We start from the raw sequence: 15,000 nt of genomic DNA on the forward strand, positions 1-15,000 counted from the left end.
TCTTTGGAGGACGGGCTGAGCATTTACAGCGTTGTGGTTCGAACAAAATTCGTCAGTGAAGCACTTGTTCCGGAAGTGTTCGAACGTCAGCAGTTGTGATTCGTGTGTAAACCGTTTTTCATTCGTAACCATGGGGGGGGGGTTTGTTTGGCGGGTGGATGGAATCACTTTTGGGTCTTTGTTTGGAGGACGGGCTGAAAGAACGACAATTATTGCGTAAACAACCCGAGTCGAGGACTCCGAGCCGTCCGACTCTTGTCTCACTCTAGCGACTGAGAGACTCTCCAAGACGTTGAGTTCCAGACCAGATGAACTAGGAAACAGAACAGTACAATCGCTGTAAGTGAAAGGGTGGCCCATTCCTTCGCAGTGATATTGAATAGCAGAGGGATAGCGATGTGTCTAAGGAGCAAACAAGTGCGGTAAGATATTAGCCATATGTTCACAACAATGGTGTTTTAAAGTTTCGTGAGGTATAACGTATTGAACACGTATTGAACATTATAGTTCGAAGAGGGAGCTATGATTCGGAAAAAAAATCTTGATGATAATTAAGAAAATAACCACTATTATCAGGACTCTCACCATCACGATGACAGCCACTAGGGGAGGGAGACAGCGTCCGGAAAGGTAAACAAACCCCCCCCCCCCTTCACCTGTCACTCACCCAGGCCGCTACACCCTCTCCACACCTACCACCCTACACCTCTCCTCCTAGCAACCCGTGATCTGAATCTCCACTACACTACTCCCACTGCTTGAAACCCAAACATTGATTACACACATGTAACATTGTGTATAAAAAAAACATTAATTTGCCCCTGAAAGGCGAGTTTATTTGGGAGCAGCGTCACTCATCCTGTGAGTGAACACACAGCAACATGGTCAACACTCACCAACAGGAAGAAAAACCCCCTGGGTTGTTCATCCTGTCACTTGTACCCAGACACAGCTGGGTACTTAACTGTCTCAAGTGAACAATTTATCAAACAAGAAGATTACCATTTACCAACCCCTAAAGTTAGGTTATCTTGCGGGTGCAAAGTGGGGGAGGAACAATATCTACACATGATATAGTGTTTTCCTATAGTGTCAATGTGGGTTTATTATTCTACACGTATTTGTATCTGTGTGGTGTGTATGTGTAGCCAAGACGAGTTCTCGCTGTTACTGATTACTGTGTCTCGATCGCTTCCCATTCGTGCCTAATGACTGAGATTGTCAGCCACATTGTGCCAGTGTACCGGATTCACTGATTTGTTCTTCTATCCTCCTTTCCTCAGTTACTGTGTCATGGTGTCTCCTGATGCCTCTAATTTGTAGAAGAGTCTTGGGTATGAAGTGTTCAATATTGTCTCCCGTCAGCACCCTCAATAGCAAGCACATCTGCTCCGACCCAACAACGCACATACACTATTATTCACGTACACACCGATCCTGTACTATATACACTCCTGTGTACGCCAATTATTCCTTCAAAACGTCAATTACACTATATCCTTCTATATACGCGCGTTCTAACCTAAAGGATCTTGCAAGACCGACTCTCAGCTCCTGGGCGCTGACTTTCCAACCATCGGTTATCTAATCTATAAAGGCAAATGACCCCGCTGTTTGAGCATTGTCTACTCGCTGTGTGTGTGTGTGTGTGTGTGTGTGTGTGTGTGTGTGTGTGTGTGTGTGTAATATATATATAATTAAATATCTTGTATGTTCATGCGAGCGCGCCTGCGCGTCTGTATGAAGCGCACACGTGTGACCTGTTCAGCTGTGCTAAATTGAGCTCATCTACACGAGTTGAATTTGCTCCAGGTGAAACTCGAGAGTCCTGAGTGTCGCTAAGGCTTTCTGTCCCCTCTCACTCACTCCCGTTTGGCCTTCCCTCACTCCTGTCTTTCTCACTCCCCCTCTCACTCTCTCTCTCACTCTGTGTCACAGAATCACTCGCTAACGCAACAAAACAGATGAGTTAATGAACAAGTTTTATTCCAGCCTCGCTGTAAATAGTTGTTGAGAGAGAGACGCTTGAAGTGAGACTTTAGAAAGTAAGAGTAACCCAGCCAGCCTCCTGGGTAGACAGACAGACCCGCCCGCCACCACGGCATATATGGAGACGTCTGGTGATCCCACCCCGTCTCTTCTACCCCCCCCCCCCCCGGTCACCAGCCCCTCGCCCGTCTCTTCTACCTCGGTCACCAGCCCCTCGCCCGTCTCTTCTACCTCGGTCACCAGCCCCTCACCCGTCTCTTCTACCCTCGGTCACCAGCCCCTCACCCGTCTCTTCTACCCTCGGTCACCAGCCCCTCACCCGTCTCTTCTACCCTGGTCACCAGCCCCTCACCCGTCTCTTCTACCTCGGTCACCAGCCCCTCGCCCGTCTCTTCTACCCAGGTCACCAGCCCCTCGCCCGTCTCTTCTACCCTCGGTCACCAGCCCCTCGCCCGTCTCTTCTACCCAGGTCACCAGCCCCTCGCCCGTCTCTTCTATCCTCGGTCACCAGCCCGTCTCTTCTACCCTCGGTCACCAGCCCGTCTCTTCTACCCTCGGTCACCAGCCCGTCTCTTCTACCCTCGGTCACCAGCCCGTCTCTTCTACCCTCGGTCACCAGCCCGTCTCTTCTACCCTCGGTCACCAGCCCGTCTCTTCTACCCTCGGTCACCAGCCCGTCTCTTCTACCCTCGGTCACCAGCCCGTCTCTTCTACCCTCGGTCACCAGCCCGTCTCTTCTACCCTCGGTCACCAGCCCGTCTCTTCTACCCTCGGTCACCAGCCCGTCTCTTCTACCCTCGGTCACCAGCCCAACACCTGTCTTCCCCAGTTATCGTCTACTCTCAATAATAGTTACTTTCACCCTGGGCACCACCTCCCACTTTTCATCTTGAGCTCTGCCCGCCTCTGGTGTTCAAGACGGCGGTGGAGCACACTTGGGGGCGTTCACCTGTTCTCCACCTGGTTCAGTGGAGAACAGTTCACGTCTGGCCGAGCGTACCAGACGACTCCTACTGGTTATGGAATAGCAGAGGAATATGGAACAGTTAGCAGGTTATGGAATAGCTCTCTTTGCCCTCAATGGTCAGACTTCAGAAAAAGCAGCCCGTCTTCCCTAAGAATTCACAACGTCAAGAAACTGTCGCGCTAACCCTACACACACTTCTCCTAGCCTACCAGAGGCCCCGAAACAGAAAACGGGACAGAATGTCAATCTTGCGTGTCAATCAATCGACCTTTTTCTAGTACGACGATATTTTGACGTAGAACGTCGCATTATTGACGTATGCTCTAACAGTGGTTGCAAAAAATGTTGGATTGACATCAAGGAATAATTGTAGTAGTGCTTACTCCCCCACACAAGGAAAGGGAAGAGATATGTAAGGTAAATATGAGGGGAAACCCGCCTAGCCAGCATGGCTACATGGCACCTAGAAGGAAAATGAGGGCAAAGATCAGGGATAGGACGGTGGAAAGGAGGGAGGGACTTATCAAGAGGAAAGCGCCAAGCCATTACAATTATATAGCCCTTGGAATGGGTCAGGATTAGGATTTGGAATGGTACATGGGGGAGGGGGAAGGAGGAATGGTGCCCAACCACTTGGACGGTCGGGGATTGAACGCCTACCTGCATGAAGCGAGACCGTCGCTCTACCGTCCACCTCAAGTGGTTGGACCGGAGGAAAGGAACGGCGGCCAACCACTTGAACCATCAGGGATCGAACGCCGACTTGCACGGAGGGTGGAGCAAGGAGGGGCGGAGCGAGGGAGAGAGACGGGGAGGAAATACGAACGCGAGAAAAGTGTGTTTTCACTTACAGAAGAGAAAACGAACCAATAAAGATCTGTTTCCAATCGAGGCTGCGACATTTCCCTTGACTATTGTGAATCCAACTTCACGCATCGCAGAGGAACAATTTTTAACTATCCGATTCAAGGTAGAAATTGCCTCGGCAGTGACGCCACGACTTCTGATATACCACGTCGTATACCACGTCGTATACCACGTCGTATACCACGTCTGTCGTCTCTGTGAGGAGACGACGCTGGCGACGTGCTTAGCGCTGGGAAGAAGCAGCGAAGGAGGTTACGGGCTATTCATGCCCGTGCCACCTTCAGGTTGGCTTAATCTTAATTAATCAGCAAAGGAGGTGGGGGTTTTAGGGATGGGGGTGATTGGAGGCCTGGCACTGGGTAGGTGTGGCACTACGTAGGTGTGGCATTGGGGGAAGATATGGCACTACGTAGGTGTGGCACTGGGTAGGTGTGGCACTGGGGAGCTATAATTCAAATTAAATGGTTTGAGTCATCAATGTTTATTTATAGTTGGGGTCAGTTTACACAAATTTACAGTCTCAATTATTTACCCAAGACAGTCATAAAGATAGCTTAACAAGTTATATCTGTAATTACATACGAAGCACTGTAAATGTGGCACTGTAGGTGGGATACCGGAAGGGGAGGGGAGGGGAGGGAGGGTCACCCACTTAAAGAGTTCACACGCACTAACGTAAACACAAGTGGTTTGGCTTGTTTGTTATTATTTACAATTTACACAAGAGGTTGTTTGACCAAGGAAGAGGGTCGGACCCCACCATTACCCCACTAAGCCTCCCGCAAATACGCTCAGGAGAGAGAGGGGCTGGACTTCGTGGCCTCAGGCACGGTTAATTACGAAGTAATCCTTGTGATGACTCGGTGTCACTTTCACCACCACCTCACGGACTCGGGCTCGAGTTCTGATAAGATGACAAGCGGGTTCTGGCACCCGGTTGCGAGTTCAGAAGAATACAGGCAATATAACTCATGACCTTGCATAGATAAAACTGGGAAGAACAGCTAGTTCTCTCTCACTCTCTCTCTCTCTCTCTCGCCCAACCGCTTGGGCTGGACGGTAGAGCGACGATCTCGCTTTATGCAGGTCGGCGTTCAATCCCCGACCGTCCAAGTGGTTATGCACCATTCCTTCCCCCTGTCCCATCCCAAATCCTTATCCTTACCCTTCCAAGTGCTATATAGTCGTAATGGCTTGGCGCTTTCCCTCTGATAGTTCCGTTCCGTTCTCTCTCTCTCTCGCTACATGTTCCACATTCCTGCTCGCAACACCACCCTCTCATTTCAAAACATGACTACACACATACTCTCCTCTTGCTGACTTCTCTCTCACTCTCCTCTCCTGATTCTCCTCTCCTATTGGTGACTCCTCTCTCACTCCCCTCACACGATGCTCTTCACGGAAGTACTGAAGAGCAATTATATATTAAACAAGATAACGATTAGCACTAACGAGCACCGGGCCGGGCCGAGCCGAGCCGGGCCGGGCCGAGCAGGCCGCCCCAGCTGCTACTTGATTTTTTTTTTTTTTTGGGGGGGGAGCATCATGATAGATGCTGCTCATGATAGCAACATCTATCATGAGCTATGATAGATGCTGCTCATGACGACACACCACACTAATTCCTTCGCCAAAGCGACACCACCGCCAGCTCTTTCCCTCACACTTCCCACTATACAGGACCACCTTTCTATTCCCTCTTTCCCTTCTACTACACCCCTTCCCTCACCTCGATCGTCATTCTCTTCTCGCCTCTTTACCTCCTCAGCCCCCTTCTCTCCCTCCCTCCCGCCCCTCTTGTCATATTGGGCAGCTGACCAGATGAAAATATACAAACAAAATTGCAAAAATAACATGCTAAAGAGCCGGGTGGTATCATTCATAACACCCATATGGACGGTGTGTGTTGAGAGGCTCTGCTACTCCACCACTCTGCCACACACACACACACACACACGTGTGTGTGTCAGCCTCCACCACATCACACAAGTGATGTGGTGGAGGCTGACTCCATACACAGTTTCAAGTGTAGATATGATAGAGCCCAGTAGGCTCAGGAATCTGTACACCAGTTGATTGACAGTTGAGAGGCGGAACCATAGAGCCAAAGCTCAACCCCCGCAATCACAACTAAGTGAGTACACACACACACACGCGCGCGCGCGCGCACACTCTGTGTTCAGGGTAGTTAGCAAATGGAATGCATTAGGCAGTGATTTGGTGGAGGCAGACTACATACAGTTTCAAATGTAGATATGATAGAGCCCAATAGGCTAAGGAACTTGTACACCTGTTGACTGACGGTTGAAAGGCGAGACCAGAGAGTCAAAGCACAACCCCCCCCCCCCCCCGCGAGCACAATTAGAGGAATACACACAAAAACACCCTGAAGGAAAATACGAGAATCAGCTCAGATTAAACAAGACCAAATATCGTGACAGACACGAACACACTGACAAATGCACAGGAACGCGGTGCATTTGTTTAGAGAATATAATGTACTTGTACACAGAGTCGTGCGTCAGTGTACCGTAGAGACTCAGAGATGTACACAGATGTACACAGGCACATGTAACATCTAGTTATAACACCTATAACAAACAGGCACCTAAGATGCAACCAGGCAGCACACGGGTGGCCGGCACTGCCACCGCCCTCGTAACGACGGTCCGTCCGTCGGGGTAGACGAGATGAAGGCGGAAGTGAGGCGGGAGGCGGGCAGCATCCTTCACCGCAGCTTCCTTCAGCGTGAGACACACTCCCCCCACCAGCACGTGTCTCCGGCACGTTCTCCTCCACCGCAGACATCGTCTTACGCACGTGCGTAAGACGATCCTTTCGTCTTGTCTTTTTTTTTTTAACTTTGGGGTTCGTAAGGGCTGTCAAATGACGCACCTAGTGAAACTGCAAGCAAGAGCTGCTATCCTACCTCAGCCTCTCTCTCTCTCACACTTATCCTGAATCCTATATTCGCCTAGTTGTGTTTGCGGGGGTTGAGCTTTGCTCTTTCGGCCCGCCTCTCAACTGTCAATCAACTGTTTACTAACTACTTTTTTTTCTTTTTTCCACACCACACACACACACACCCCAGGAAGCAGCCAGTGACAGCTGACTAACTCCCAGGTACCTATTTACTGCTACGTAACAGGGGCATTCAGGGTGGAAGAAACTTTGCCCATTTGCTTCTGCCTGGCGCGGGAATCGAACCCGCGCCAGGGGGTTCACTTATCCAGGATAAGTGATTGCACCATCTGGTTCTGTCTTGTGAGGTGGAGGAACGGAGGAGGCGTGGAAGAGATGGGGAAGAGGCGGGGGTGAGAGACAAGCGGAGGGGAGAGGGAGAGATGAGGGGGGAAAATGGGGGAGGGGATAATGTGGAAGAGAGTCTCCTATACAGAGCATGAACCCATAATTTCACGGGTGATTTACCTTTCAGCCCCACGGGGGTGTGGGGGGGGCTCCTCCCTGGGAATCTCTGAATCAGGGAAAATAGGAAGAAATGGTTCAGAAGAAGACAATTAGGGAGAAACTGGTCGAAGACATATAAGGATGAAAGGTGATGTGAAATAGGTCAACCATATGTGCTGTGGCACGACCAGACTCCCCGGTGACAACTTCCCAGCCAGGTATAGGCTTCCACAGCCATGAGGGCACAGTCAGACATGGGGCCGAATCCTCAGTAAGACAAAGGTGCGACATGTCCAAGCACTTCGTCAGTGGTGCGACATGTCCAAGCCGTTAAGCTAGAGACATCATCGTTGTAAGTCTGACGGCCTGTTTACCTGTAGCCAACCAGAAGTCTTGTTTAATCTTCTCTGCTCCCCAAGGCCAGGCTGGTCTAGTTATCATTTGACCAATCACCAATCTTCGCTACTGGACTGGTAAATAGAGCAAGGGCTAATAGAGGTATGGCACTCGCCTGATGCAAATGCCATTACCTTACTCTCGTGAGCGGAGTCCTCATAAAGTTGATAATCCATTGGCAATAGTGCACGGTGACTGGCCTATGCAGGTCATTGTATTTAGTTCAGAGGGGAGGTAGAGACTCGCCTGATTGTATTCGGCTAACGGTGAAGGCGAAGGGGTTGAGCTTGAGCTCCTGGAAGTGTGTAAGCACGTGTGTACCAGTCGGCAAGACCCACAGCTTCAACAAAATAAAAAACACGAGAGAGAGAGAGAGAGAGAGAGAGAGAGAGAAAGAGAGAGAGAGCAGCCACTCCCAACATACCCTCCACCACCACCCACCAATATATAAACCAATCCACCCCTAAATATAATGTTGTGACCAGCTGGAGAGTAAATAGCGTGGTCGGAGGTCCGCGTGTCTATCCACCATCCTACCTTCCATCTCCCTCTACCATCTACCCGCCATTCAGCGGCCAGATAGACCATATTTGCTGTGATGCTTCCACAAAAGACCTCGCGTCACGGCCTCAAACCTACTGGCATTTAGCAGCAAAGTTCCCACAGAATAAATCTTTTCTTTCTTTTATCTGATAGACATTTCATGCCTCCTCCTCCTCCTCCTCCCTCCCCCACGGAGACTGTGCCCACATGGCGACTTTCAGATACCTGGGGGCTCCCAGGTCCAGGTCACACCTGGGTGACCTGGGAGTACCCGAGGGGTCAACACTACTCCGAGCTTAAACATGCGCGACGCTCACATATATTAAACCACTCGACCATCAGTGACCGTACAAAAGATGATGGTAGCCAAGGCTATTTGACAATACCTCACCATCTCCTTACATCCGGGGCCACGTCCATTAACTCCTGCTCTTATTTCCATCACACTCTCTCTCTCTCTCTCTCTCCTACCTTGAGGTGCTTCTTCTCTCTCTCTCTCTCTCTCTCTCTCTCTCTCTCTCTCTCTCTCTCTCTCTCTCTCTCTCTCTCTCTCTCTCTCTCTCTCTCTCTCTCTCCCTCTCTGTTTTAACTAAGACGAGGATCCATTAGGTATGTCATTGAGGTTTTCTAGTGAAAATGCAGGTGAAATCTTTTATCCTACATCAGCTCATCTGAGCCTGTCTCTAGAGACATTTATTTCATGAGATTATTATTTGTATTCATTAGAAATGAACTATCATATAAGGAACAGTATGAACAAGGAGCCAACTGTGTGCCAGAGTCTTCATGTGATCGGTTGACCTGATCTCCCGTGTATCAACTTGTTGAGCGAACAAGTTCCAGAGTCAAGTCAGCCTAGGAATTAATGATCGCTGATCGAGTAATGTTCTCGGGAAAGGAATTACCAGAATAAGGTTGTTGATGGCTGAGAGCCTTGTGTTATGGATGCCAACTATTGGTCGTCCACGGTGTAGGGTCAGGTGCAGAACTTTGAGAATATTGGCAATGTACATAACAGTAAGTCCACCAACATCTCGATGATGTTGCAGGCTCTGATCTTAAGACCAGACCATCCAGACTTGGTCGAGACTGGAGATGAGCCTTCTTGCACGGCTCTCCACTTTGTCCAAAATTATGATGAATGGTGGAGGGCAGGCAATCCAGGAGAGTGGTGTATACTCGAGATGCGACCGAACATGTGCTTCATATAAGGCTTTGCATCCCCCTGCTCTCTCTCTCTCTCTCTCTCTCTCTCTCTCTCTCTCTCTCTCTCTCTCTGCAGCCATGGCATCCAGTAGAGTTTAAAGCTGTGGTGTTGGAGAATGGTGGAGCTCTCACCTCTCACACACTCCTCTCTCACTCCTCCCTCCCTAACACACACATTACACTTGTGATACCTAGTTGCTTGACGGGTAAAATTAGTAATATAAGTGTGCAAGATGTATTAACTCCCTGACAATAATGGCGAGTTAATTATACACTGTGAAGAGTGAAGAAAGGCTCAGTCAGTTTGACGAGTGGTGTTGCAAGACGGCCATTTAATCTCCCCCACCTATCAATAATATTTATATATTATATAATATACACCTTTACCCGAGTACAGGCAATAAAGGTGAGGCGAGGCAGCCTTGCGGGTCCCTATTTAGATACTCGTCTTCTCTTACCTTCCCATTGTCTAAATATTTTATTTGACGCTTTATTAAACCAAACAAAAAATGGTGGAAGTCACAACACAGGAACACGTTCCAATGTTGCCAGGCTGCAGCTCTCCTGGAGCATGGGATCCCGGGCTGGAGATGGAGATAACGAGGGCGTCTCCCATCTGGATCGCCATACTGCTGCGCTGGAAAAGGAAGCCGGTCGGCCTTGGGGTCCCTCGTTGTTTTGACGAGCTTAGAACCCAAGTCCTTGAGAAAACTCTTGGGTGCTCAAGGATCTTAAATGCGACGTGATACACTTGTACGGGCGGTCTGGTTCCCTGTATTTATGGGAGCAGAATATTTTCTTGTACTCGCCTAGTTGTACTCATTTAGTTGTGTTTGCGGGGGTTGAGCTTCGGCTCTTTGGTCCCGCCTTTCAACTGGTGTACAGATTCCTGTGGGAGGCAGCGCCATCTGCGGCCAGGGTGGATACAACATGTTAATCCCAACACCAGTAAAGTTATCCCCTCTCGCAAATAAGTAAATACATACATACATACATATGTAAGGGGGAGGGGGAGGGAGGGAGTTATCAAGGGAAAGCGCCAAGCCATTACGACTATTTAGCACTGGGAAGGGGTCAGGATAAGGATTTGGGATGTGTCGGGGAGAAGGAATACTAGAGTATGTTGTCTTACCTGTAACTCAGGGGGTCCTCCTTCGTCGCGTATAAGCAGCAGGTAACTCTGGCCGTCCAGGACTATCTCCTTCTTGAAGCGTCCGCCCTCTGGACTCTCCTCCTGCATGTACGACCCCGTCAGGTACCTGAAACACATACCAACCACGCTGTTAGGTACCTGGAAGCACGTGTACCCCACACCAGGTACCTGGAAACACGTGTACCGTACCTGAAAACACGTGTACCATACCTGGAAACACCTGAGAGTAAGACACCCTTGTGTCCATGCTCCCTATGGTAACATTGACCTGGAAGACTGACTAGTAGGACTTAATCAAATCTTACAAATCTTCAAGTAAAACTGCCCCTGCTGGATTTTTTTTCAGTAGGAGCAACCTACAAACAGACCAGTATAAAACCTATTATTAAAACTCTCTCTTTTTTCAAGATTAAACATGACCTGTGACATGACACTCGTATGACGAACCCCAACACCCACACATGTCATATGACAAGTGGTAACGTTTGGGTCCGTCCTGGACCGTTTATCAGGTCGTGATAAGGGTCCAGGAATGGCCAAAATATCGTCATTTTCATTTCATTATATATATATTTGGGGTGGGTTTATTCATTTTTTTTTTAGCAATTTTTGTCCCTGTCTGTCTTTTGACCCGTGTGAGCAGAGATTTTGACCCGTGTCAGTTGAGACCCTAACCCGTGTGAGCTGAGACCCTGACCCGTGTGAGCTGAGACCCTGACCCGTGTGAGCTGAGACCCTGACCCGTGTGAGCTGAGACCCTGACCCGTGTGAAGTGAGCAACAAACCGACGTAAAGCGAGGGGAGTTGAGGGGGGGAAGTAACGTATTCGATGTATTCGATAACGTATTCGATGTATTTGATAACGTATAATAAGTTATAACGTATTATAACGTAACGTATTATACGTTATCGAATACAGGACTACTGACCTGTGGACGAGGGCGGACTTGCCGGAGGAGAGGGAGCCGACGATCCCCAGGCGCAGGTCTGGTACTCCCCGCGACAGTGTCCATTCTTGGGAGTTGACGAACGAGTCTGTGAAAGAAAAGAATTAAAGATGGGCGTTAATCACCAGGCATTAGTGGGTGCACGCACGCATTCGGTGGCTCACTCACCTCTCTCTCTCTCTCTCTCTCTCTCTCTCTCTCTCTCTCTCTCGGTAGCAAGACGGGAGCCCCAACACGCGCTAACTCGACTGAGTGGGCTGCGCTCCAGCAGACCACCTTCACCTTGCTCGAGATCAGAATGTCAATTTCAGGATGCCGGCAGATACGTGCAAGCTTTATACCTGGAGATCTGCACGTCGTACGCCGCTCCAGGGAGGGGAGGGACAGGGGGAGGAGAGGGGATGGAAGAGGGACAGAGAGGGAGGGGGAATAGAGAGGGACTGGGGAATAGAGAGGGATGAGAGTAGGGAAAGAGGGCCAATTAGAGAAGGCTGAGGGGATAAAAGATGATCGCTGTGGGTGAGGATTACGAGTGTTTTTTTTATATTGAAATTAAAGGAATATGACTATACATCTTCGATGGTTAGGATTAATTTAAATGAACATTAAACAAGGGAATTAATTGGCGGGACAGGCTATAGACAGGTAGGCTAGACAAGCAGGCTAGACAGGCTAGGGAGAAAAGGAGACAGGTAGGCCAGATAGACCGGTAGACAGAAGGATAAAGACATCAGATGAGCGTGAACCATCAACCAGGCTTGCCACGCCATAAATTAACAGGACGAGGAAGGAGGGTGACCTACTCTTTGGAGGTAATAAAACTCGAGAGCGATTTAATACCTCGTAAAACACTATGTACAAAGAGGCAAGGACTCTCACCTCCTCCCCACCACCTCCCAAACCTTCCCCCCTCTTCCCTATTACACACTGGGGGTTGGGAGGGGGTGGAGACTGAGTAAGGGCCCCTTGCCTGCTTGTGGCCCTCCAATTCCGACCTAATCACCGCCCTAGGGGCGCCTAACCTCAAGCCCAGGGCAGTGCCAACCTACAAGTGCCCGAGGTGTGTGTGGCACCGCCTCCAGCATTTTAACCCCCACACGCTATTGACCTGCAACTTCTGCTAGCGCTTCACTCTTGATTAACCACACATGCATGTGACGTTTTTTCACAAACACCTGGCGAATCGTGTGTGTGTATATATATATATATATATATATATATATATATTATTACACGTGCGTGTGTGTCATATCACATATACACTAGGTGTATCATATACACCTGCTTAATCGTATACATACACCTCTGAGGAACAGGCGTCATCGGTGTGGCTGTGAGATAACTGTGCAAAGTGTAGTCCGGTGTAGCAGCCATCACACACCTGTGACACCTGTGTACACTCCACCACGCTACACCTGCGTTGACAGGACACCCCCCCCCCCCGCTACACCTGAGTCAGGTTACTACGCATTTATCATCCATGAAATCTTAAGAGCAATGTGTCCTTACACCTGCCGAGATTAACAAGCAGGGTGTTAAGAACTGCTGGTCACTTTGTTGTTGAAGAATTTTTGCTACTTGGAACAAAAAGTTTTAAGTAGCACGGGCTATGGTGAGCCCCGTAGTGGACTTACCTGGCACAGGAGCGGTGCTGTAACTTGTGATGTGATGTTATAAGCGATCGACTGCTGAAGGCGTCACGCCACGCTGCCCCCCCCCCCCCGCACCCCTCACCCCCTGTCCCGGGATGTCCCGGGTCACCGCGGGTCACGGGCCGTCACATAAACGACCTCGGGACGCCTTCAAGTGCCACTGTTTCCTTACGCAACCAACAGTGCTCTCGAAAAGGAAGGAGGGAAGGGGAGGGGGGGGGGGTGGACGTGCCAAGACCATGTCTCTCTCAGGCGCCTGGCCGTGACAGCCCGTGACAGGGACCTCGGGAGCTAACGTCTGACTATGCCAGCACATTAAGGTGAGTGCATGTGCGTGAGAACACTGGAAGAGCCGAGTGCGTGCATCTTGATTACTCCCCACAAGAACAGCAACTTGGTCCTTAAGAGAACACACTCAGACGCAAGCATTGAGCCACACACTCTCAGATGCCCTCACGCTCACACACTCTCATGTGAACACACACACGCGCACGTACACACTCACGCGCACACACTCATTGCTCCACCAAGGATATAGTGGCAACAACTAGCGCTCCTGCAGCCAGTGTTTACAGATCTCAAAGTTCACCAGGTTCCCTGACAGGGGGCGGGGGCCACCAAGAGCCTCTCCGGTACCGTAAGTGGCTGCAGAGTGGGGGTCGACCAGGGGGTGGGGGTCAGGGGGTCGGCCAGGGGGGGGGGGGGGGGGGTCGGCCAGGGGGTGGGGTCAGGGGGTCGGCCAGGGGGTGGGGTCAGGGGGTCGGCCAGGGGGTGGGGTCAGGGGGTCGGCCAGGGGGTGGGGTCAGGGGGTCCGCCAGGCGGTGCTTAGAAATCACGAAGGGTCCAAAACCGGTTCAGTATCGGACCCAGTGAGTCACCCTCTTCTGCAGTGTCCAGGGGGGGAGGGATGAGGATGGGGGGATGGCCACCAACACTGGGAGCGGGCCACCAACACTGGGAGCGGGCCACCAACACTGGGAGCGGGCCACCAACACTGGGAGGGGGCCACCAACACTGGGAGCGGGCCACCAACACTGGGAGCGGGCCACCAGCAAGGCCCTCTCCGCTCCACTCAGGATGAACAGCTGTTCTTCCCGCCAATAACAATAACCCTTCCTCCTGGCGGCGAGTCGTGACAACTCGCACAAGGAGAACAGCTTTAAAAGGACAACAGGAAAGTGAACGAGAAAAGAAAACGTACGATAGAAGAAGTCTGGCGAAGGGGGGGAGGGGGGAGGCAGTAGGGGGGGGGGGTTGAGGCAGTAGGGGGGGGGGGGGTGAGGCAGTAGGGAGGGGAGGGGGGCGAGGCAGCAGAAGGGGGCGAGTCAGTATAAGGAGGCGAGGCAGGAACCCTTGAAATCGTCTTCAGGTAAACTTGAGGTAAGGAGGCAATTGTGTATCCCCCCCGCCTCGTGTGCCCGGAGCGCCTCTCACACCCACCACTCCAAGAACCAACTACAAAGCAAGTCAATTTGATCGTTGTGGGGAGCCTTAACGACATCCGTTTACTCCCGCGACACTGAACGAGCCTCCGGCCGGTGAAGACAATCACCCGTTGATTCTTGAGCACTGAGGACGTCTTGTACCGGTGAAGCACCAGTTTGCTCATGCAGGCAAACGGTCAGCAGCCAGTCCCCCTAGAAGCCTGAACCAACTTCCTTATAAGACGATTGGGAGGTTGTTTCACCGGTCACATTTACGACACTGTAAACCACATACGTCAGACTATAATGTTGGAGTGTGCATCGCCAGCGCGGAATCATCTCCTGAAGCACATTAAGAAACATGAGAGACCTGCTGGTCCCTGAGGCATATGACTTCAGGCGTCAAAGACAGGCTCAAAGATTTAAATCTCACAACACTGGAGAAACA

General features: G+C 50.6%; 1 protein-coding gene across 3 annotated transcripts in view; it reads right to left on the bottom strand.

Moving 5' to 3' along the window:
* The window catches only part of CenG1A (Centaurin gamma 1A), a 491,255-nt gene that overhangs the window by 87,004 nt on the left and 389,251 nt on the right, over window positions 1-15,000 (bottom strand). For all 3 annotated transcript variants that reach the window (XM_045746459.2, XM_069328241.1, XM_069328240.1), the window contains exons 2-3: window positions 11,459-11,564; window positions 10,509-10,635 (exon numbers count right to left, since the gene is read on the bottom strand). In XM_045746459.2, coding sequence (XP_045602415.2) covers window positions 10,509-10,635; window positions 11,459-11,564 — 233 coding nt within the window. The remainder of the gene's footprint in view (window positions 1-10,508; window positions 10,636-11,458; window positions 11,565-15,000) is intronic.

Source organism: Procambarus clarkii, chromosome 21 (genome assembly GCF_040958095.1).
Source record: "Procambarus clarkii isolate CNS0578487 chromosome 21, FALCON_Pclarkii_2.0, whole genome shotgun sequence".
NCBI lineage: Eukaryota > Metazoa > Arthropoda > Malacostraca > Decapoda > Cambaridae > Procambarus > Procambarus clarkii.